Below are 25,899 nucleotides of genomic sequence, written 5' to 3' on the forward strand. Positions count from 1 at the left end.
ATTTTTTACTTGTATTCAGAATGGGAGATTTGTTGCCATGGTCAAAATACATGCTTTGTTGTGTTCAAAGTGGAAATTGTTATGTTAGGGTAGGGTTGCTAAATGTTCTGCATTTTTTTGGGACAGTTCTGAAATTGTATCATTTGTCCTGGTGTCCCGAAAAGTTTCTTTGGAATGCAACATACTGGAATCAGGTGGGAAAGACAATACTTTCATGAATTACATTATTTATTAATTACATTCCTATACAGGTATCTACAGAACATTCCCTGATATTCGCTACGAGACTCGGCGGCAAGTGGCCCGGCATTAGTGCTTGTCTTTCCCAGTGAACAGGTTCGCGACAGTCGCTTATATTAAACCTCGTAAAAAAGTTTAGAGTAACAGGGTCAGTTCTGAATAAAAGTGGAAAGAAAAATGGCGAAATAAAGTATACAAAGATTATCCGCACACCATCCGTGAGTTAAAAGAGAGTATTGTACGAGAAATCGGGAGAACTACAGTAGACAAACTTGCACGTGTAAATGCCAATTTCCTTCACAGATGCCAGGAATGTGTTGCAGCAGAGGGACATCATTTTCAACACCTTCTATAGTCAAAGTTAGTACACAATATGAAAACTGTAATTTTAATAGCCGACTCTAGCGACTGTCGCAGACCCGTTCACCGGGAAAGACAAGCGCTGATGCCGGGCAGCTTGCCGCCGAGTCTCGTAGCGAATGTCAGGGAATGCTCTGTATTATGTAAGGTACAAAATGGTGTCCTAAAAACTCTTTTAAATCTAGAATTTTTTTGAATTTTGCTGCAAAAATGGGTCTCCTAAATTTATACTACAATGCAGTGTTTTCATTATTGCTCAGCGTCCTTGAAAATATTTTCTGAAATATCTTACTGTCTTTGGAACTCCTTGGGAGATTCAATATATAGACATACATACTTTATCAGGTCCATTCCCCTACAGATTTCCCGTCACCTGCATCCTGGATTTTCACTTACGAAATATAGGAACCCTGTGTTGGGAGTGATGATTGATTGGATCTAGGGGTGGGAGGTGCTCCTTTGTTTTAACATGGGAAACAATGTGACACCTAGGGGACTCTTTGGTAAGATTCCTCCTGCATCTCCCTCCACTTTGAGAACAGATTGTGTTGTTATAAACTTGTGTGTGTAAAGTTGCACATAGAAAACATGCACTAGAGAGAACAGCAGATGTGATACTTGCGTAAACAGTTAAAGGTTTTTGTGTGGAAAAGTACCGGAAATGGTAATGCCTTACTTTTGGAAACAAAAGTGATGGTAACATGTTAGATTTGGAAACATGCTACTTTTTTCACTAACTTGTTCAACACTATACCACTTTTTACGCACATAGAATAATAATAATAATAATAATAATAATAATCATAATCTTTATTCATCCGTTGACCCATCTTGCATGGGCATGGATTTCGTCAGGTACATGGAAATATAAGCTATGGCATACAAGCTATTACAGTATTCATATTTTGGATGTGTGCGACTTACTCATTATCATATATAAGCATAAAATCAAAATTTGTTATTTACTTGCATACAGTGAGTATATACTTGTCAAAGACAACGTTTCGGTGGCAACTGCACCCTTCTTCAGGTCAAGAAGTCGGGTTTACGGAAATCCACAAAGCTGGTATGTACCAGTTCCAGTCAACATGTGAATTGTGATCGGATAGTAACATGGGTTTTAACAGTTTTTATATGAGTTTTAAGAGATTTTAAAATGTGGGAATGGTCCTGTTTTAGTCATTTGTTATCCTAGAATTCAACCTGTCCACGTAAAAAACCATATATCCTTTCTAATTGAGGAAGCTTTGTGGATTTTCGTAAACCCGACTTCTTGACCTGAAGAAGGGGGCAGTTGCCACCGAAACGTTGTCTTTGACAAGTATATACTCACTGTACGTAAGTAAATAACAAATTTTGATTTTATGCTATTACAGTATAAGAACAAAAATTTTTACATGCTGCATGTATGTGATAAAGAAGTTTACATAAATTGTACATTATATTCACAATATTAAAGACAATGATAAGCATATATATTTGTAAAATATGTATATATAGCACATGCATGATTTTTTAAAATTAGAGATACATTATTACTTGTATGACATTATTGAATTTCTTTGTGTACTTGATACTTGTACCCAGTCTAATTTATAGTTCAATAATGTCATACAGAGCTCTGTCTGTGAGGTATTTTTTGATTAGCTGTAGGTTTTTCTTTAAGGGAGTATATTTTTTTAGTCAATTATTTTGTGCAATTTTGAACCTGCAGAATGTGGTGATCTGTCTGTCAGAGTTAATCTGTTAGTCTGCATATGGAAGTTTTGTCTTTGTCTTGTACAGGGACCGGCAGAAAAAGCTGAATGTTTTGAAATGTGTATATAAATAAAACAATTAAAGTAATGCAAGGTTTAATAATCAAAATTGCTACAAAAATAATTGCCATTTACAATGCTTACATTAATTTTTCTTTGTTTTGAAAATTGTGTTCGATAAATGATAAACCTCCATTCCTTACACATTCATGTAGCCTTGCCTTTAAGTTGTAAGTCGCCCTCTTGAGCATTTCATTCGGAATTGCTGCTAATTTCGTTGCGAATAGCTAACTTGAGATCACCAATTGTGTGAGGTCTTCCAACATACACCTTTGATTTGAGGTAGCCCCAGAGGAAATAATCACACATCGTCAGATCCAGGAAGCGAGGAGGCCAGGGAACATCACAATTTCTTGACACAACACGTCCAGGAAACATTTCCCGGACCATGCCCATTGAGATTCTTTTCAGACTTGACCCCGTCTCTCGAAAGGTTTTGACCCATAGCAGACTGGGTACACAGCCATGACAATCAACATGTTAGCTTCGAAACCATCGTTGGGTTTGGACAATGGACTCATCATTTTTAAAATATGCTTTTAACACAAAAGCACGGTGTCGGCCAGTCCACTGCTCCATCTCAACTGAAATGGTGTTGAGCGACGAAGCCAATGAGCACTCCCCCCACTTCGCCGTTGAAAGACCTCACACAACAATCCAATTGTGTGAAAGGTAAACACCATTTTTGAACATTTGAACCATTTGAACAACAATTGGTGATCTCAAGTTAGCTATTCGCAACGAAATAGCAGCAATTCCAAATGAGGGCGACGTCCAACTTAAAGGCAAGACTACATAAATGTGTAAGGAATGGTCATCATTTATCGGACACAATTTTGAAAACAAAGATAAATTATTGTAAGCACTGTAAATGACAATTATTTTTGTAGCAATTTTGATTATTAAACCTTGCATTATATTAATTGTTTTATTTATACACACATTTCAAAACAGTCAGCTTTTTCTGCCAGTCCCTGTATTATGTCCATGAATTTCTTCGTTTCTAAATTATGTTTTGTCATTAAGTACATAGATAATAGATTTATAAACATGCATCAAGTACAAAGTCAAAATGTTGTTTTCGCGAAAGGCAATTCTGCATGTGGATCTGGATGGTACTTTGCATATAAGTCTAACGGCCCTTTTCTGTAGTGTAGACACTCTTTTTGTATGTACGTGAGCTGTCCTCCCCAAACTGTAATACAGTATACATTGCAGAACATTAGCATTAGAAAATATATGGTCTTGTAAACATCTTTACAGGCATTACAGTCAAGTGGAATTTATTGCATCTGTTATTTTCTATTCAATAGGAGTTTAAGTGAATCTAGAAAGGCACTGTGGATAAGCTGGCCAATTCTTACATTCCTCAGTATTCTTACTTGTCTATCAGGTCTTGCTATCTTCGCTCACTATTATCAATGTGATCCAATACTCACAAACAAGATATCATCAGCGGACCAGGTGAGGTATATGTATATTTAGAATTTTTTTCTTCTTAATAGGAAATAGTTCTTACTTATGCACATTCATTTTTATATAAATTCTCCAATATAAGACAATCATAAATTAATAAGTAATAACCTTATTGTTAAGCAGGGTGGCTACTCACCAGGAATTCCTTGAATTCCAGGAATTATGCATGAATTATTGGCTCCAGCAATTATCCGTGCCTTCTGCATGAATTTCTCTCCATAGACATGAAAAATTGCAGCCTTTGTTAATCCAAATCCTATTTGAAATTATTCATATTTATAACTGCTCTGATGTTTGGTTTTTATTTTTATCGAGGAAGGAAAAAAAAGCTGCGTAGAAAATAATGCAGAATTCTCTCAATCCGTCTACTTTTTAAATTTGAGTTTGGAATTCTTATAAAATTAACAATTTTTCGTAAATTAGTATATATTAAATTTGTGATTTGTGTTTGAAGATGAACGTGTAAAATGGCAAATGCAAACTCCGCACCTAATATTAAATATTTTAAATGCATGTACCATTTAATTGAATTGAATTAGAATCGCAGAGATCCACAGGCCTGCGATGAAAAAAATACAAAGGAAGTGATAGGTGAACTTTATGTATTTTGTGGTGCTGAGTTAAAAAAAAATAAAGAAAAATGTCTATCACGTCACGTTTTCTTGAAAAATTTAATTGTATGTGGATTTGTATGAACATTTACCATAAATATGTTGTTTCGGCATGGAATATCTTCCCTCCCTGCCTGACCATCATTCTACCGTGGTGAAACGATACCCCTCTGTGACTCCCCCCCGCCCCATCGCAATCGCTCTCGACCAATAGCGTCGCGCAAATTCTTATCTTGGTTCGCCGACTGCGCAGGAACGCTCGCTAAGCCAGCGTAATCAGCAGTCACCTTCCAGTTGTGTCGAGTTTTATCTGGATTGATCTTGAACGTGTTATTCGTAAGACTGAATTCTCGCGACTTGTCTGGAGGCAGCAGAAATGTTATAAAACAGATGTCCTCATGAGGGACTCAGTTTAAGATAAAAGACGTGGAAATTTGTAAGTTCGTCTCAATTTGTCTTTCATGTGTAGTGTCGTGCGTGCACTGATACAGTGACAAGTAGAAACTGCATCACAAAAGCAATTGTAACTGGTGCTTTCCTCTGTGCGTTTCGTGAACCATGGCTCCGAGTTCGAGACGTTGTGAAAATGTGCCAGATGACTTTGTTACATATGCGGCGAATATAGTGTTCTTAAACATCGCATGAGGAGCATTACAAACTATGTAAGAAAACTCTATCTTGCGTATTTTGGCATGAAACTCGGAGACCAGGACAAATCGTGGGCTCCTCATAAAGTGTGTGTGCAGTGTCTCAATGATCTACGCTTATGGCTCAACGGAAAGCAGACTGCTTTACGCTATGGAATTCCTATGACATGGAGGGAGCCAAGAAACCACTGTGATGATTGTTACTTTTGTGCCTGCCATGTCCGTGGGTATAACCGAAAAAATCACAAGCTAATCTCTTATCCTGAGAACATTCTATCGGCCATATGCCCCGCCCCGTTCCGTTCCTCATGGACCTGATGTGGTCAATCATCTATTTTATGTACGTTACCTTAATAAACACAAATGAACATAATACGTTGCTGTTTTTTTTTTCTAGAAACTTCACCATAATGGGATGTTACAAGTGTAAACGCAAGGGAACTTTGTGTTTTTCTCTCGACCAGAGGCGGCTCGTGCGATCTGGCAACAGTGGTTTTCTTCCATTTAAACCTATAAAAAATAAAATCAATTGCTAATAAATCAATTTGCATCTTACATAGATTTAAATGGATCAAAACCACTGTTGCCAGATAGTGCATCCAAATTGTTCGCGAAAATTCCTTTTCACATAGGATTTTAGCAAAAATATCGATATCGATTGTGCAAAAAATCCTGACGTGATGGAAAAAAAAGGAGGTCATTTTCGAAATCAGCACACCCAATAACATAAAACTCAGCAAACACGTCTCTTGTATTTTTCAACAATTGCAATTTCGCAGGCCTCTGTTATTAATATATATGTGTGTGTGTGTTTTTTTTTTTGGGGGGGGGGGGTTGATGAGAACGGTAATATGTAAGGTTGAAATAGAGAAAACATGTACTTGTACCCTTGAATTTTTGGAAAGTTTGCTTTGAAAATCTGGCATTATATTTGAATCTTATAATAGTCCTAGAGTGACCCTCCTTTGTAAAGGCTACCATATTTTCAGAACATGACATTTGCACTAACCTACATGTGTGTATATGTATAATCAGTGTTTGGAAAGTTACTTTCAGAAGCAACTGTAAGTTATTTTTACAGTTAATTTGTTTTAGATATAATTCATGTAACATGTTTCATGCACGAGCTGATAGTGGGTTGTTGCTATAACCAATGAAAAAAGAGTTACACGCACTTTTGTAAAGTTGAATGGATGCTAATAAATCAATCAATCAATCAATCAATGAAGCTTTTCATAACAAATGTATACATATATGTAAGAATTGCCTTAGGAGACAAAATGTTCATCCATGCAAGAATGTAAAGTAACTGTTTTCATTACTAGTTATTTGAAAAGTAATGGATTTACACTTACAGTTAATCATTTTAAACAGTAACTTGGTTAAGTTATCATTACTTCTAAAGTATGGTTACTGATACGCACGCACGCACGCACGCACGTACATGCACGCACGCATGCACGCACGCATGCACGCACGCTGGCTTGCTTGCTTGCTTGCTTACTTACTTGCTTACTTGCTTGCTTGCTTTCACTCTCGAGAGAGATATACAAGATAAATGGTGATACCGAGAATAATAAAAAGTTCTTCCTTTTTTAATTCTGTTCCATGTTGAATATTGTAATGCATTAGTTTGCACTAATTTTGCAACTGATTCAAATACAATATACCTCTACTCCTGTTTTTTTCTTCTTGAAGAATAGCTACTACCTCTTTATGTAGTTGAGAGAATGGGTCACATACCAGGTCTTCCAGGATTGTTTGTGTCTGGAATCTTCAGTGGATCCTTAAGCACTGTGTCATCAGCAGTAAATTCTTTGGCAGCTGTAACTCTTGAAGATTATGTCCAGGTAAATAAATAAATAAATTATATACATATTCAGTTAACTTTAATTCACTGATAAAAATTGTAGAAATATTGTCAAATAATACTACGTATAATGATAATAATCCGTGGCTTGACAGTCCTGAAAGGGCCTTGGCCTATCTTCTCCATGGCCGGCAGTCTAAGGTGCCGTGCTTTGGACTCCGACTGCGGGACAACATGGGTTCAGTCTGGGTTTTCGTCCTGTGTCTAGGACCAGTGGCAACCCACCATTGTGAGGAAAGTGGGGAGCTGCGATTGAGTAGTGTCATCCGGTCTCGGAAATTTCCTATAATGGCTGAGGGTTCGACGTGCTGACCCCACGTCACCCCAGAGGCGAAGATATAGTACAAGCAATGCAAGCACTGCTTGCGTTATTCGAATATCATTTAATGTACTTACTGTTTTAGCATTATTTAGTTTCCATCGCACTCGATTTCGTGAAAAATTACGGCTGCAAACTCCCTCAGCAGCTCTGTAGCAAGCACTAGCCTCAATGCTCGTGGCCACTCTGTGGGAAAATAACGCACCCGAAGGAGTCACATGGCGAAGCGTGAAATTCGAGTGGGACCCATCCTCAAAGCTTCAAGAAAAAGCTCTGCGTGCTGAGCTTGCGTTATTCCCGAAAATAGCAGAGCTCAACTGAAAGCAGAAGGTTATATTGCCACCAAAAACTAGTAAGGAATATTTGTCTTCATGAACACGTAAACAAGATCGCGAATTTAATAATTATTCTTAGTCATAAAATAACTAAAATAAGTTATTGTCACTGTTCTAAATTCCATATATATCATATATTACAAATTATTTTAGATTTCGCGAAATGTAAAAAGCGTAAAAAATTGACATTGGGAGTTGGGGCGAGATGGCAAAGGGTGATTGTTCATGCTTCCAGGAAGTGGAATGTGCACTCCTGTGTAGGGTTTCCCCAGGGAGGGAGGGAAGGTTCGACGGACCTTTGTCTACACTCTGCGTCCAGCTCATATTACGTCAGAAGTGTTGATCGCAACCAGTGTTTGCAACTGCCAAGTTATTTACACAGTAATTCAAGTGAGCTGTTTCTCAAATTTTACAACAACATTCAATAAATTGACTGCTTTTGAATAGAACTCGTAGTGAAAATAAAGCTATCTGAAAAAGAACTATAGGGAAACCACGAGCAAAAAAACCTGTGCAGAACCACATCACGCCGGCGGGTGTGGGAAAGGGCAGTGGGAAGGAACATTCAGCGCGGCTTACGTCACTGTTGTCAGGCATATTGCTATGGAATCTCCAACGGTCTGCTCAAAAACTCGTTTCCTGCTCATCTTACTTGAAAATGGAGGGGAGAGATAGAGTGGAACTCCACTCAGCCATGAAAAGTGCTGTTTGAACTGTGAAATTACGCCAAACGCTACTCAATTGTGCTAGGACATACTATACATTACTATTTTTAGATGGCTGTATTTTATCCCACCCTAAAATCTATTTCTATTTTAGTTATTTTACGTTGCTTTTGTGTCTCTACGGGTAGGTACGACTACAAGGATGAATGAAGAAGTGATGAAATGGATGGAGTGCCACAAACACAGTGAAACGTCCATGTCTTACTAGGTAGAACCTCTGACTTCGTAGCGCGGGCAAATTATTTTAAACATGTATATATATATGTGTGTGTGTGTGTGTGTGTGTGTGGGTGTGGGTGTATTTCTAAGAGATGGGAGGATAGGTGAACCCTAGCATACGCATTGTTATCTTCAATTATTGAGGAAGACCACATGCTGTATAATTCACCAATATATTTCACATACGTAATTCTTTTTCTCATTATGGTGCAGGATGCGTGCCAACCCCTAACGATACCTGTACACCGAACACCAGCAGAAGGCAAATTAATTTTTTATTGTCAGCTTTCGACTTGAAAGATTGTGGAAAATCGCCGACAACAAAAGGCGGCAGGTTAGCTTCATTTGTGAACACAACTTTCTACGATTTACTGTCATGAATATTATTTGCGAAAATAGAGGCATGGCAGACCTCTTGTATTGGTGCTGAGAAGGGGCAAACTTGAGGATGTTTTCCATGCACCCTCTTAGATTTTACCACCGGAAGATGCAGAAGAGATGAAAGACGTTGGTCGGGTCCCTCGGACGGTTTACTTTCTTTTGTTTGAAACACGTCCACTCCTGAAATGGAAATGTTCGGTTTATTTTCGCCAAACACAGGGTGCTGGGTTTAACACCATTTGTACAAATGTATCTGTGACGTTTACACCGTAAACAACGTGCGCCACTGCAGCAGGGGGCTTTTATTGTGACCCTTTGCTTGGCGACTCTAGGTTATTCACAACCTATCTCGTTCCCTTCCCTTCTGGAAAATGAATGTTGACATAAAAGTACCTCTTATTTCACATATGAGTTGATTTCAGTCACAGTAAATTACATCCATTATTATAATAGGAACGTGATAATTTCAAACTCAAGTGGTGTTTTCTGAGAGGGCAACGCTACTACGGGTTAATATGCCTAGTTTACCCACCTGATAAAAAAATACATTGTTTCCCCCTCGCTGGAAAAAATCTGCGGACGTTCCCTTGCCCCCCAGTGTGCAAACCTATGCTGCCCTCGCAAAAAACGTCGTTCATCCGCTACTATTAGATCATTGGATTTTCTCTGGTTTCCCAAGAAACAATCTCCCGATTTTTTAAAGTCTGACCTGGCAACACTGCCCCAAGCACTGACAACGGCAGGGAAGATGCACGAATGCTTTTGACGGAAGGTTTTTTTTTCCTTGTGGTCGAACTGTATCTTCTGATATTTGTATACAGCACAGAAGTAAATCATATACGATGTGCACATTGTGTACAAAAGAACATGTTTTAAGTTTTATTGTTGTTGTTGAGTTTGTGTTTTACGTCCACTTTATGCACAATAAGGCTAATTGGGACTGGACCTACAGTTTAAAGTGGGTACTAATAAATAAATAAGAAATTCCGTACACCTTTAGTCGTATGTGGAAAGTTCACATATGTAAGACGTTTATTACCATATGAATAACGTTACCTGAAATTTTGAAAGTAAACATGACGTTTGCGGATCATATGGTTTATTTTTAGTACCATCACTTTATTATGATATTTTGTCAAATCCAGCGAACAGGCCAATGAGGCTATAAACCTGGAATAACCCCCCCAGCCTTCCCTTTCGGCATGCCATTGTACTACATGTTTTGTTGCACTGAAACATCGCTTGTCTCCTTTGTAAGACTACGCTTCGCTACTGCATCATCCCATTACTGGTTGAAGAGGGAGACTGGCAGTCGGGAGATAGGCCAAGGTCTAATACTATTATTTGCAAAAATTGTGAACACCTAACAACAAGTTTCAATTTTATGTGTGTTTTTTTTAAAACTTAAATTAGTTTTATGTTCTAAGCGCTAATCGCAGCAATGAGGATGAATGATGATTAGATAAATTGTGAAGGCATATTCTCAAATTAACATCCATGCCTATGCTGGAACTCAATCTGGGATGAAAATATAAGTATACAAAGTATGGGTTTCCAGAGGGAAAGAGGGTCTTGCATATCTTTGAATGTCATTTAAAATTGTCTGGTTTTCTTGGGAACTCACTTTTATTAATAAATATAATAGGCCTGGCCAACCTAATGTGAGATAGTGCTTTCGTGTATATGTGTGGAGTACAGAGCTGCTCATGCTGCCCACATTTTACCGGTTGTAAGCCCTTTTTCAGTTTTGGTAATACTTAAATCCAAAAAATTAATACTCCCGCCTTTTATATTTTCCCTGGTAAAGCTGATTCTTTCATCTTGTTTCCCTAATTCAACAAAGGCTGTGTCCAATGCATTGCTATCCCCTATAATGAGGATGTTGTAAACGTATCTGCCATAATACATTAAGCCTACCCCCACTTGATATAAAGCCACTTTTTCAACATAATGCATGAAAACGTTGGCGATGAAACCAGAGATTCTGTTACCCATGGCCAGACCCTCTTTTTGCCGAAAAATGTTACTGTTTACAGAAAAGTAATTATATTCAGTAACAAGGAAAAACCATCGGACATACCCACTATCATCCCTATATAAAACACAAGTGCTTAAAAAGTCAATCTAAAAAGAAACATATCGACTTGAAAAGTTAAAAGACGCATGCCATTCTATGGTGGGTATGGAAGTTTTAACAGGATGGGCATGTTTTAGAATTCCTTTTCTACCACAGTTATTCCTATATCCTTCCTCCTTGTTTTTAACTATATATGACGTGGCTATGAAAAGTTTACAATAGTCAAGAAGAAACCTGATGAAGGGAACAGTTGATTCCTGAAATGTTGTTTGGAAATTGTACATACTCACTAATCGTAAGTAAATACTTTTTATTTATATCACATGCAATGTGTACCCTGTTATTACATTATATTTTTTCTATTGTTTCAGCCTGTATACAACTTATGCCACAAAGTTTCTATGCCTGACAGAAAGAAAGCTATATTTTCCAAATGTTTGGCACTCTTTTATGGCTTGGTGTGTATTGGTCTGGCCTTCATTGCGGACCTACTGGGAGGTGTTTTGCAAGCCACTCTCACAATATTTGGAGTAGTTGGTGGACCTTTATTTGGCGTTTTCACTTTGGGAATGTTTTTCCTCCATACAAATGAACTGGTATGTATGTTTCAAAATAACCTCCAAAAACGTCTACTTTTTTCAATTTTTGTATGTCGAGGAGTCTACTAGGACTGAGCTACTGCTACTTGAAACTGATACTAGTTCCCGAGTTGGGTATTCTGAAACTTTAACCTGGTTTACACTTCTTTTTTATTGCATATATTTATTATACAACCCATCTAGGTTGTAGGAGATATTTATTTTAGTAACTTTTGTATGTAAAATTACTATGAGCTGGCAACTGTGACTAGGCAGATGTCATGACTTATGTATACCAGGTGTGCCGGTTAATAATTCTTAATTGATCCGAAGGAAAACAAGTGTATCCGGGGAGAAAGGTAAACAAATGCTTTATTCAAAGTATGCACCATAGCTAGCTATATATTATGCCCATCTGTCCGTCAAATTGTGGATGCCCTTCCAGAAAAATCGTTCACATTTTGAGGTGATCCAGTCAGCAAGCCATTGTTTGACATCTTCGTAATTGTTAAAGTGTTGCTGGGAAAGTGAGTGAGACATCGATGAAAACAAGTGGTAGTCCGAAGGGGCTAAGTCTGGTAAGTAAGGCGGGTGGGGCAAGAATTCCCAGCCAAGTGCAGAAATGGTGTGTCTGACACTTTTCACTGTGTGTGATGAGGCGTTGTCATTCTGCAAAATCACTTTTCCGTGTCTTGTTGCCCAATCTGGGCACTTTTCGATCAATGCATGGTTCAAATTGATGAGTTGTTGACGACAGCGAATGGCATTCACTGTTTCACCTGGTTTCAGAAGCTCATGGTACACCACACCCTTCAGTTCCACCAAATGCACAGAGCATTGTCTTCCTTCCGAAGTGATTCGGTTTTGCAGTCGAAGTTGAAGGTTGTCCTGGGTCAACCCATGACTTTTTGCATTTTGGGTTCTCGAAGTAGATCCACTTTTCATCCCCAGTCACTATCCGATGCAAGAAAGACTTTCTTTCATGCCGAGAAAGCAACACTTCACACACAGTTTTTCGCTTTTCCATTTGTCTGTCGTTCAGATGATGTGGGACCCATTTTCCTGCCTTGTGGATCTTTCCCATGGCATGAAGACTATCAGATATGGTATGGCGAACAGCATTTAACTTCTCTGCCAGTTGTTGTTGCGTTTGCGTATCGTCGTCTTCGTCCAACAGTTCTTGCAATTCGGCATCCTGGAATTTTTTCAGCTGGCCTGGGCAATCTTTGTCTTTCAAGTCGAAATCACCACTTTTGAATCGTCGAAACCAATGCACACATGCGTCTTGCGTTAGGACATTGTCACCGTACATTTCCACAAAGATACGATGGCTTTCACTCGCATTTTTCTTTTGATTGATCAAGAAAAGCAGGACATGCTACTTATTTGGTTTGAAGGTCAACATGGTTCCCACACAAACCCAATATCACGATCACTCGCACTCAGTTGCACATCCATGGCATTTTGACAGGTACTCTCCTGGCAACACACTGACTTAACAGTTGGGACTGTGCACCAACCCTTGCTTCCAACGCCATCCAGCGACTAAATTAAGAATTATTAACCGGCACACCTGGTATATGGGGCAGGTAATGCAAAGTTGTTTTTCATGCATGTATAGCTTTCTTGTTATTACTATTTTGTTCTCTGCACTGTTTGAAATGTTCGTTAGTTTGTTAATAAATAATTCAACGTAGGTTAATTAGATGTATATAAATAAAACACCAATATAGGCATGCAAGTAATACAAAAACAGAAATCCTATAAGTTCAAATTTTCCGACAATTTCTATACTTTTCATAATATCTCTATTTTTACCTGAAATTGGACCCAAGGATAATTTTCCTTCATGGAGCAACAATGCTTCTGTCAATCATGGCACAGAAAGCAGGAAGAAACAAGCAGTTTTCTTCTGCCAATGTTGTTTGCAATGGTGGAACTGATCGCGCAGACCATGTGTTTTTAAATAACCGCTCACTTCGGCTCCCTTGACCTCCTTGCACTCAATCTGGGAGGAAACCTGGCCATCAGAAGTGCACAATAGAGAACGATCAGTGGCATACATAAACCATATATTCAAGATAAATGCATAAAAATATATGAAAAAGTTGGTTTACCGGCATTAAACGTGATAACATGGAGAATACACTACACAATTCCCACTGACACTGATGCTTGAAAACTAGAGCTGAACAAATATCATTGCCAATGTATCGGTTTCGGCAATACCAGTGGCATCAGTATGGGTTGGAATTTATTTACCGACACTAGCTGATACTTTTCTGCCATTTTGGTCTTTCACGGGGTTCACAAATGTGCCATGCAACACTTTCAGTGAGTAATCAGTAGCTGCCGCTTAACATGCTACCATGCTGTAGCACGTTACTCAATTTGCTGAAATGAAAAGATAGAAAAGGACAAATTTCATAGATATAAGAAGTTCAATAAAACACCGAAGTGAAATGAAATTTCTCATGTTAGACTCAAAAATTTGCAGCCTGCTATGTATTTTCCACATGCTGTTAAGCTATAATGAATACTGTGCTATTGGTTTCATAGCACGCTTTGGTGGTAAGTTGTATAGGTTGCAACTATTAAGGTGTAATTCATGCATTTCTGGCTTCCAAAAGTACTTTCTGCTATGTAAAATGCATGTTTGAATATTATTTGATTAAAATCACCCTTTTTAAATGGGAGAATAGAATTATTCCCTAATAATTTTGCAGTACTTCAATGGTTAGGATGAAAATTTGCACATTTGTGGTTAGCATTGGTGCGACAATATGGTTCTACTTAACTGCTAGACCTAAATAAAATTTACAGTATTGCATTTTTGTCAAATGATTTATGGACTAATATGTAGTTTTAATGAAAAAGAAACTCTCTTTACAAAACTTTATTGTTGCATATTGATGTGTGTAAAATTAATGATCTAATAAATATAGTGTTCAATTGCAACTCATTTACTTATAGTTCTTCTATACTATGAACTGGTGGCAATTTGACACCTGCAAACACAATTTACACTTATGGAAATTTTACTCGTAAGTATGAATGAAGACTGAACCACATTTTACTTGCATTTCTGAAGAATTATTGCATTTGTGTGGTTATGAAAGATTAGGAAATTAGTTATACCCTTGGCACTAAGCACAGTGAATGAATACATTTTCCACTGTAGGGGCAAGTAATGTCATGTTTTTTTTTTCCAGAACAGTTTGATATGCTCCTTCAAAATGACTTCCCAATCTTGAAATGAAATAATTTGAATGCTCTTCATTGTTTCATTGCTTGTATGTGTCTGAAATAAGCATGTTATACACTTTGAGATCTGTTGATGCATTTTTATTCAGGAGTTTGTCCCTTGAAAAAGCCTTATTTTCCATTGCATTTTCGTAATTTTAGTCATGCCAATAATGCATGTCAGTTTATGATGCAACCGTTGTGTCAGTGATGTGAATTTATATTTTTAAGTGATATTTCTCAATTTTCTAATATTTAACCATTAACATTGGATCGGGATAATATGGCATTATTTTAGGACCATATATATGGAAAACTCAGCATTTTTTTTTTCTTCCACAGTGTGCTCTCTGTAAGATCCCTTTCCTCTCCCCTCTACAAATACTGGCCAAAGGTCTGCCAAATGCCTCCTTGTATTTATAACAGTATCACATTTTTAGGGGGAAGATACATATACGAGGTGTGGCTAGAAAAAAAACGGATTGATGTTGCTGTCGACAAACGGCAAGTGCGTCAAGGTCAAGCGGTACATGAGTGTATAACGTGATATCCTGCCTATCGACTGTGTGATTTTCCAGGGTACGCGGCGCTCAGTTCCACTGTAGCTTGTGGATGAAGTGAACCGTACATCTGTGCTCCATCGGAAAAATGTTAAGTGTGAAAGTGGAACAGCGTATCAATTTAAAGTTTCTTATGAAACTCAGAAAATCCGCCACAGAAACTTATGGTTTGTTGAAGGAAGTATACAGAGTATCACGCACGCAAGCATTTGAGTGGTTTCAAAGGTTTAAAGAGGGACGAGAAGTGATCGCGGACGACTCTCATCCTGGACGGCCTTGCACGTCAAAAACTGAATCAAACATTGCAAATGTCGGTTAATTGATTCAAAAAGATTGTCACTTGAGTACTTGATCTATTGCAAAACAACCAACATTATTACATTCCTGTGCTGATGAACATTCGTGAGCGAGTAAGAAGACGACAACTTGATTTGTGCAAAAGCAAGTCGTGGATTCTTCATCAGCACAATGCTCCTGCCCACACGGCATTGTCAGTCAAGGCTTTTTTGGCCAAGCATGGGATCCCAGTGTTATAACATCCACCCTATTCACCAGATCTCGCTCAGTGCGACTTCTTTTTATTCCCAAAGGTTAAATCAGCACTGACAGGAACCAGATTTACGACCATATAATCTGTAAAAACCAAAGCAACGGAGGTCATGAACATGATTTCAGAAAATGATTTCCAGCACTGCTTCCAGCAATGGAAGATTTGTATAGAGCAGGGTATCGATAGTTCAGGGGAGTACTTTTAAGGGGATAATGTTCGCATTGTACAATATAACCAATAAAAGATTTTGTAGCAACAGTCCGGTTTTCTCTAGCCACACCTTGTACATGTACCCTGTAGTCATACAGTTAGTGCTCTTGCCTTTGGTGTGAATGGTCCTGGGTTCGATTCTAGGTAGGAGCCTCATTGCTGTCCCAGTATCATGAGAACGATTGGGGAGCTACTTTAAAAGGAGAAATAGTGGGCTCCTGTCTCGACTGCCAGGAAATATCAGTGTTGGGAATCGATTCTCTGACCATGTGTCACCCAATAGAAAAAAAAGCTACAGTGGCAGGCCCTGGTCCTTATAGGCTGTTGCACCCTGAAGTTTAGTTTTATTTTTTATACACAGAGAACATAATAAATATTTTGGGAGCACATTTACCCTATGGCTGGCCCCCGTGGCAGAGTGGTTAGCACATCGTGCTACAACACCAGGGGTCCCGGGTTCGAATCCTGGCTTGGGCATGGATGTTTGCGAGTGTCCATTCATCATATCATCACTCATCTCCATCTTCGCAAATTACTCAAAAGTGGCACAAAAAAAGTGAAGTAAAATAAACTGAATTAAAAAAAAATTACCCCATGGATAAATCCATTATGATAATACCAAATCTACTGGGTGATTTTGTGTTAAAAAGAATGCATAAGATGCTTGTTTTACAATGTCCTATTGGGTACATTTATATGTACCGGGTTTTAAATGTAAACATATTAAAACATGTTTGCGACCGATTCAGAGTAGTGTGTGTGTATGTGCAACTGTGTATGACAAATTTCTAAGGGGTGGAAATTTCTGTAACTTCGAGCATAGGGATTTTACATGATGTATGTTCCTGAGGGCTGCAGATTGCAACCATAGAGGAATTCACCCTTGTCCTCCCTTACGAACATAGGCGCCGACTCCATGGGGCTTAGGGGGGCTCGAGCCCCCCCAATATTAATTATGTGGGGGCAGAGCCCACCCAATGTTAATGATGAGAGGGCAGAGCCCCCCAAATAATGTTGATAAGAGGATCTAATGTATTATTTTTCTTCTCTTGTAAAGTTTATTCTGAATTGTGCCACATGAACTTAACTTTAAATACATATTTGAAATGTTCTAGACCATCAACTTTGGGGGGCTGAGACCGCTAAACCATCAACTTTGAGGGGGCTATGACCGGAGACAGCAAAGCACATGACTTAATTACTATATACTAAGTATATAATTATTATTTACTATTTTACATATATTAATCAGAGACATAATGAATTTAGCCAACGACTTGTTAAAGACTGTTTGGGAATCCCCTAAAAGAATGCAAATATTTAGGAATATTATTGATGTGAATGAGAAGGCTGGCCATACTGGACTGCGTCCACTTTGCCCTCGTCGGTGGACGTTGAGAGCCTCCAGTATGCAACAGATCTTAAGGAACTATGAAAACCTTCTCAAATTTCTTGAGAAATTTTCTGAAGAAGATTCTACTGACGCAGCATCAAAATGTGCTGGATACCTGGAGACAATGCTTCACTTCAAGACATTTTTCTTTCTCTCCCTCTACTGCCATGTGATGGGTCCAATAGAAGAGGTAAACTGTAAGATTCAGTTTCCACGCATTGGTGCTACAGAAGTGGAATCAAAACTAAAATACCTGACTGACATCTTTCAAGAAAAGCGAATGGGTTTTGAGCAGTTCTGACTGAAATGCACAGAGGGCAAATCAAGCCTCGTTGATGAGCCAGAATTGCCCCGGCAACGTCACGTCCCTAAGAGACTTGAAAATCCTGATGCTGCCAAACATCACAAGTTCTACACTCCAAAATAGCATTATAAATCAATATACACTGACGTGTGTGACACAGCAAAATCATGTGTTAAACAAGGACATGAATGTACAGGACTACAAAAAGTAACAGCCGTAGAGAAAGAATGCATCTCATTGATTGATTGATTGATTTAGTTTATTTTACTTCGCGTTTTGTGCCTCTTGGCTAATTTGCGAAGATGGGGATGAGTGATGAAATTGATGAATGGACATTCACAAACAACCAAGCCCGACCGGGATTCGAACCCGGGACCCTTGGCGTCGAGAATGCATCTCATCTGTGAACAGTTGCACAACAAACTTTCAGCAAACGCTAGAATTCTTTCGGCAAGATTTGGATGCCGATAGGCTCTCCTTACACATGTCCATGCTTGGCGATATCGCCAAACAGAAGAAAGTGGTTCTAACTACCATGCGTGACATAAGGAAGTTTCGTTTGCAAGATACCACCCTCCAGGAGCCAAATTCATGATGGTCCTCCGCACTGTGCCAGTGACGACATCCACAGCCGAAAGGTCATTCAGTGCTATTAGCCGACTAAAGACATATTTGAGATCTACAATGACGCAGAAGAGACTAAGCAGCTTAGAAGGTACTCCACATACATCAAACTGTGCTTGATAATTTGGACCTGAGACCGCTCGTTGATGAGTTCATAAAAAATAACCCACTGCTTAGAGCAACTTTTGCTTTATTTTTAAATCATGTTCATATGTTTTTGTTGTTTATGTCACTTTATATCTTAGTGTACATGCTATTTTTTTTATTATTGCAAAATTAAATTTAAAAAGTAAAATATTGTAGCAAGAACAAACAAGTAAAACTATTTTCCTGCCATTTGTGTTAGCATTTATGTAAATAATTAAATAAAACTGTTAAATATTCATTCACATGTCTGTTGCGGACATTAAAACACACCCATGCCCTCGCCGGGACTGGAACCCGAGACCTCTGGATCAAGTCGACCACCCAACACGCTTGGCTACCGAGGCCAGCATAAAACTGTTAGGTTGGTCTCTTAATGTAAATACATACTTTTCAATAAAAATGTTAATTGTTATCTAAAAAACAAATGAGCAGACACAAAAGACATAAAGAGACTTTGAAACATTTTCTAAATGTTTTTCCTGTTACATTTCATTTGCATGAGGAATATACTAGCTGCTTAAAAACTGCTATACTAGTTATATATATTTTTATTTTTAAAAAATCGGGAGTGAGTGAGTCATTCATTCATTTATTTCAGTGATCAGAGCCCCCCCAATAATTTTGACAAGTCGGCGCCCCTGCTTACGAATATACAGTTGCATAACTGCCTCAGTTACAGAGCCCCCTGAGTGGGTGACTCCATCTCACTGCTGAAGGTTCCAGGTTCAAGTCCTCACTTGAGCATTGTTATTTCTCTGCAAGGGTGCCTTCATAAATTTCCTCTAACCATCAGTCATCTTGATCACCACAATTATCCTAAATTTCCTTTGTTGATAGGAAAGTTACATTAAATAATAAAAATACAACCAAAGTTAGTATGCTTCTCTACTACTAGTATTATTATCTTTACTCACACTGTATTCTGTTAGAACTGTGGTTTCCAAAGTGTGTACAGGGGCACTGCAAAAGTTTCCAATATTTTTACTGAAATGACACTCATTCCAAAGATGTACTTATTTAGTACTTTTACACATAAAATGTTTCTGAATTTTAAATATATGTTTATTTTTTTAACTTAAGGCAAGCAACCTAACCACACTAAATAGAGCGTTGCAAGTGTTAGATCAGCCTTCACTCGGACTTGGGTGCGGCAGAAGTGTCTTGAAACACTAAGGGTGCCATAAAACGAAAAAGTTTGGGAACCCCTGTGTTAGAGTATTTATATTAGAACTATGCTAAGTGTAATTATTTTTTCGGTAACATTATAGTATAGGGGTGATGGATTTCTTCAAATTTACAGGAGTACTTACAGAAATCATTTTATGTAGCGTTGTGGAAGTTCGTGAATGTAGTTTTGATCCATTTTAATGCGAATACATGTTGTTTTCTGTGAAAATCTCTGTCCAACATGCTGTTTCTTCTGCCGCCATTTGCTTTCTGCACAAGAGCACAATGTTCCGTGTGTTAGATGACGTAACCCTATAGTCAGTGTTTCAAACTCGCCATGTTTTCACTAGAACATGACGTCTCGGGTATTTTTAATTTTTAATTTTCTTTAACTATGCTTGCCTAATCTAACTTAACCTAACCTAACGGAAAATTGTTTTGGGGGCTAATTGAATGGTTTGTGGGGCTAACGTCAATGGTTTGTGAGGTATTAGCATAATCAAATCCAGGCACGAAAGTAGGTATTTTCTGGTAAACGAGGTTGCAACACTGCACAAATCGACAAAACACTCGCACAACGTGCCCTGAACCAGTACGCTATCGCCCGCCATAATGTGTTACAGAATAGAAATATCAAGTAACAGTAAGTACTTGTAAATGTAAGATATAGACATTATCTTAGTTAGAAATGCATTATTTCACCTTAGGAAATGTTCCGCATTCCAAAATAGTATGTTAGCAATGTAAAAAAGTGCAAAATATATGATTTATAGGTGGCACCCCCCATACTATAATAGTACCATTTTTTCTACAGGGTGCTGTCATGGGATTACTAGTGGGACTTGGCTTTTCGTTGTGGTTAGGTTTTGGTGGACCTAAACCACCTCTGCCATATCTTCCCAGGTACACATATGGTTGTGTTCAAAATGCAACTGTCCTTCTTTATGATAACATTAGCAGCACTCCTGCTACTCCATCTAATGAGAGGTATGTATATGTATGGCAGACAAGGACTAAATGATTCCTCTAAGGAGATTTCAGACCAAAGCAACAAGTGACGTGTGACAGCGGGAGTTCACACCGAAGTAACAAGCAACACAGGCCACTTCAGTCTTTGAGCAAGCATTTACCACTCATGCATGAGCAACAGACTGTGATGACTAGTGTGTGGATTTTTGCCTATTTGCCCTTTTTATTCCTTTGTAGTAAAACATAGGCTTCAATGTTTAAAGTATGATTCATCGTGTTTCTTGTCCGAAAATGCATTTTTATAGTGCCTATAAATGCCTATTTTAGTGTTTTTTTCTTAGTTTATAGTGCCTATTTCAATCATTTTTGGTGCCCATTTGCCTGCCTATTTCAGAGGTTTTTAGTGCCTATAAATCTGCACCCTAGTGATGACACAATGCATGCCATTGAGAAATCTGCCCGGTTTGAGCAATACACAAACAAGATATGACATGTGCAGCTTGTCATGATGCTTCAGTTTGAAAGGTTGCATTGATTAATAAGGATTCACTTCCAAATGACACTTGTCGACTGTCATATGTCGCTTCAGTCTGAAAGCTTCCTTAGGTATAGTAAACAATAAAGATGGGACAGATTAATCAGCACTTTTTCAGCATTGGCATTATTCGGCATGAATATCAGTTTATCGGTAAAATTATTCATAAGTTTAATATTTAATTTCTCATAATTTAGTGCAATATTGTAAAATTTTGTTATACTTTTATGGTAATAAACATGTAACCTACATGTACTAATTTTTTAAAAAGCAAATATCGAAATATTCAGCACTGAAGTCACCTGGTAGCATACATTTATTGAGGAGAACAATGAGCGATTCAGTTTCTTAAATAACCATTTGTAATTTTATTTTGGATCGGTAGAATATTACTGATATTGGTCAATTTTGGATTGTTACTTCATTATTGGCCAAAAGTTCATATCAGTCAATCCAGTAAACCATAGTGTATAAACACCACAATTCATAGTGCACATGTGTTTTTGTGCACATCTTAGCTGTGATTGAGAAGTGTTTTGGATATTTTAAGTTGGAAATATAATACAGACTAAATTACATAAGATAATACAAATGAGCAGTATGTGCTGGGCATGTAGGGTAATATGATCAGCTTTTTTTTTTCTGTATATGGCTTCTCCCGAAATTTTGAAAGAATCGTTTATATTTTCAAATGAAAGCGGTAAGAAAATTGGGGGAGGTGGGTAATCAATTTGTAACTGACAACCTAACTTCAAATGACCCCAAATTACCATTTTGGTCTTCTTTGAATAACCTTTTTTAAAATTAAGGTTATATATAAATTGTAATTATGAAATTACGAGAACACAGCTATCTACTTTTATAATTCCAGCTCCTTGTGAAATAAAATCTTGCATGTGCCATGCTCCCTAATGAGCTGAATACTGGACATGAAGCTTAAGTGGGCATTAGGCAAGGTTTACATGCTGCTTGCAGCCTACCATCTACAATGTTAACTGTCATCATAGAGATAATATTTTTTTACTTTTGCTGCAGCCAACTAAGCATTGTCAGTTTCCAAGGTGGGGCATGATTGATTAACTTGGTGCTCCCTTTCCATCACCCATGAGTGAGATTATCAATACAGAGGCTGTTCCGCGTATATGTGACCAAATTGTACTTACCAAATAGTTACGAAAATCCATGGTGCCAGGTGCGGCAATGCTCGATGTGTCTCCCCTGGTTCCGAACAATGGTCCAGCAATGTAGTTTCCATTGCAGAAGGCTCCGTCGGAGAACTATGAGGGGGATCTTGTTCCATTCCTCTTGCACAGCTTTCAATGCATTCACAGTTGTCACACGTCTCTTGCCCAAAGTCCTTTTAAGCAGTCTAAATCCACAAAAGTCCACTGGACTTGCATCTGGAAACTTCACAGGTATATCGTTGAAAGGTATGGCCTGTATTTCAGTAGCCTCCTTCGTATCCTGGTAGAATGCAATGGACGATCTTTAGGTGTGTGATGAAGATTTGGTAACAGTTCACTATGGGGGTGACGGATTTCTTCAAATTTACAGGAGAAAGTACTTACGGAAATCATTTTCTCTAGCATTGTGGAAGTTCGTGAATGTAGTTTTGATCCATTTTAATGCAAATACATGTTGTTTTCTACGAAAATCTCTGTCCGACATGCTGTTTCTGCTGCTGCCATTTGCTCTCTGGACGAGAGCACAATGTTCCGTGTGTTAGATGACGTAAACCCCTTAATAAGTGTTTCAAAATCACTGTGTTTTCACTAGAACATGACATGTCGAGTATTTTTAATTTTTTTTATTCTTTTTTAACTATGCTTGCCTAACCTAACCTTACAGAAAATGGTTTTTGGGGCTAACGTGAATGGTTTGTGGGGCTAACGTGAATGGTTTGTGGGGCTAACGTGAATGGTTTGTGGGGCTAACGTGAATGGTTTGTGGGGCTAACGTCAATGGTTTGTGAGGCTAATGTCAATGGTTTGCGAGGTATTAGCATAATTTCAAATCCCGGCACGAAAGTAGGTATTTTTCGGTGAACAAGGTTGCAACACTGCATAAATCGACAAAACACTCGCACAACGTGCAATGAACCAGTACACTGTCGCCATAATGTGTGTTACAGAATGGAAATAACAAGTAACAGTAAGTAAATGTAAGAAATAGACATTATCTTAGTTAGAAATGCATTATTTCACCTTAGGAAATGTTCTGCATTCCAAAATAGTACATTAGCAATGTAAAAAAGTGTGAAATATATGATTTAGCTATAGGTGTCACCCCCATAGTGAACTAGTACCGATTTCTCTTGATGGATTGGTGGGCATCGGTAAGGTGATGACCGGTAGCCTTGAACACCTTTTCAAGATTCAGTTGTTGGCGCAAGGTGTGGTTAAGAGTTCCCAAAGACACATCTAGACGATTCGCCGTCTGTCTTTGGGTCATGGGATTCTCCTGCATGGCCATTCTGCAAAGTTTCGCCTGAATACTGGTGGTGGCTTGTGTGCACGGCCATGTTCCCCGTCCCCTTTGTTGGAGAACCGAATGCTGGGGCCATGGAATTCTTATACTTGGCCAATCACATTCTTGATTAAAGTCAAACTAATGTCACAACCCTTGCTCTTACACTGCTTCCTGATCATTGACACACTGAACTTTGCATCGTAAAGGGCTACAACATAACCCTCCCAAAAGCGACTCAGTTTTGGTGGCATTTTTGGCTGAGTGAGAAAACACAAACACTTGGAAAAGTTATACAACGTTCTCCTCCCAAAAACGGCTCAGTTTGGGTGGGATTTTCAGCCCAGCGAGAAAACTCAACCACTCTCTCACAGCTCACACACTACACTGACAAACGTGCCCGACCAAGATCAGGCAAGTTCATTCTGCGCACGGGAGGAAGGAATTACGTATGGTCAAACATACGCAGAACAGCCTTCTGTAGTTTATTCCTCATGGTAAAACATATAAACTCCTGCACTTGCCACTCTACACAGTACAATGTCATTAAAAACCTTATATTGGACACTGCATTATTGTTAATATGAACTCTAGCCTAGTTTCTTTGAATGTAACGTATTTATAGTTCCGATTCTGTTTCAGTGATGAGTACTTCCCCCTGTACACAATTTCATACATGTGGTATTCTGTGATTGGATTTCTGGTAACACTGATTATCGGAATCCTTGTTAGTTGGATCCGAAACTTGTTTGATCACAAGGAGAAGGAATTGGACCCTGCACTTTTCAGCCCTCCGATATCCAAGTATGTGAGGAAGAAGCAAAATTCGAAGGTAAATTTTATATTATTTAGTATTGATGCATTTCCACTAAAATAATTGAACTTGTAACAAAAATAGCATATGAATTTTCATAAATGAATTATAGAATTTCATTTAGGGGGTGAGATTGAGGTCTAGTAATAATAATATTAACCCTTTCCAATCCAATTTTTCTGCCACTCTCATACTCCTCAGCAGGGGCGCCGACTTGTCAAAATTATTGGGGGGGGGGGGCTCTGATTACTCAAATAAATTAATGAATGACTCACTCCCTCCATTTTCTTAAGATTTGGCCTCAGTGTTTGGAATCTCGTAAAAGCCCATGAATTCCTCAAAAATATCAAAATCTTCATTCACAGTTCGAATGCAGAACGTCAATTGTTCACATTCCCAACTTTTAATATCTGCTACCATGGAGCGCAAAACAGATCTCCCTAATATATCAACGATCTCGTTCTGAATGTCATGTGAGAGCCATTTGTAGCCCGAATGTCCCATCCACTCCCCTAGTTCATGCACATCGTCTTTTGAAACTCTTAGTAAAAATGTTAACAATTCTCATAATTATATACTTACGTTAGTATATAGTAATAAGTCATGTGCTTTGCTGTCAAATACAAATGTGTATTTAAAGTTAAGTTCATGTGGCACAATTCAGAGTAATCTTTACAAGAGAAGCAAAGTAATACATTAGATCCTCTTAAGCAAATTATTTGGGGGCTCTGCCCTCACATCGTCAACATGGGGGGGGGGGGGGCCTCGAGCACCCCCTTAGCCCCATGGAGTCGGTGCCTATGCTCCTCAGCTGTTATTTATTTTAGGTGGGAAATAGGTTGCTGGATTACTTGAATTACTTGTAATTAACCTACATGCCCTCTCTGTCATTTTCCTACATGCAATAGTATGTGAATACAACTCGCAATCATCTGTTCACATCAAAACACATGGCCTGTTGAGAAACAGAAAGAGTACCTGTGCCATCTGCTGGTTAGAGTCCGTACTACATGAGGAAACACATTGGACAGGCTCCAACAGCGGAGCAAACAAACAAAATAAAAACAAATAAAAAGTGTTGGATGTCTTCTGACATCGGAGTGGAAAATCATGATGTCAGACTAGGTCTAGGTTAGACATAGGATCAGAAAGGGTTAACAACAGTTTAGCATTTGAAAAAATCCAGGGGGAGGTGGAATCCAGTACACTTCCTCCCCCAAGCTATATATTTGCAACCAGAAGGGGAGTTTCCTCTCATCCCC

At 38.4% G+C, this 25,899-nt stretch overlaps 1 protein-coding gene across 3 annotated transcripts in view; it reads left to right on the forward strand.

Annotated features, from left to right (window-relative positions):
- LOC145981355 (putative sodium-dependent multivitamin transporter) overlaps positions 1-25,899 on the forward strand; it is a 133,250-nt gene that overhangs the window by 104,386 nt on the left and 2,965 nt on the right. For all 3 annotated transcript variants that reach the window (XM_083114584.1, XM_083114585.1, XM_083114582.1), the window contains exons 7-11: positions 3,731-3,881; positions 6,855-7,001; positions 11,449-11,673; positions 20,668-20,840; positions 24,466-24,655. In XM_083114584.1, the coding sequence (XP_082970710.1) occupies positions 3,731-3,881; positions 6,855-7,001; positions 11,449-11,673; positions 20,668-20,840; positions 24,466-24,655 (886 nt within the window). The remainder of the gene's footprint in view (positions 1-3,730; positions 3,882-6,854; positions 7,002-11,448; positions 11,674-20,667; positions 20,841-24,465; positions 24,656-25,899) is intronic.

The sequence above is a fragment of the Lepisma saccharinum genome, chromosome 29 (assembly GCF_977018435.1).
Source record: "Lepisma saccharinum chromosome 29, izLepSacc3.1, whole genome shotgun sequence".
Lineage (NCBI taxonomy): Eukaryota > Metazoa > Arthropoda > Insecta > Zygentoma > Lepismatidae > Lepisma > Lepisma saccharinum.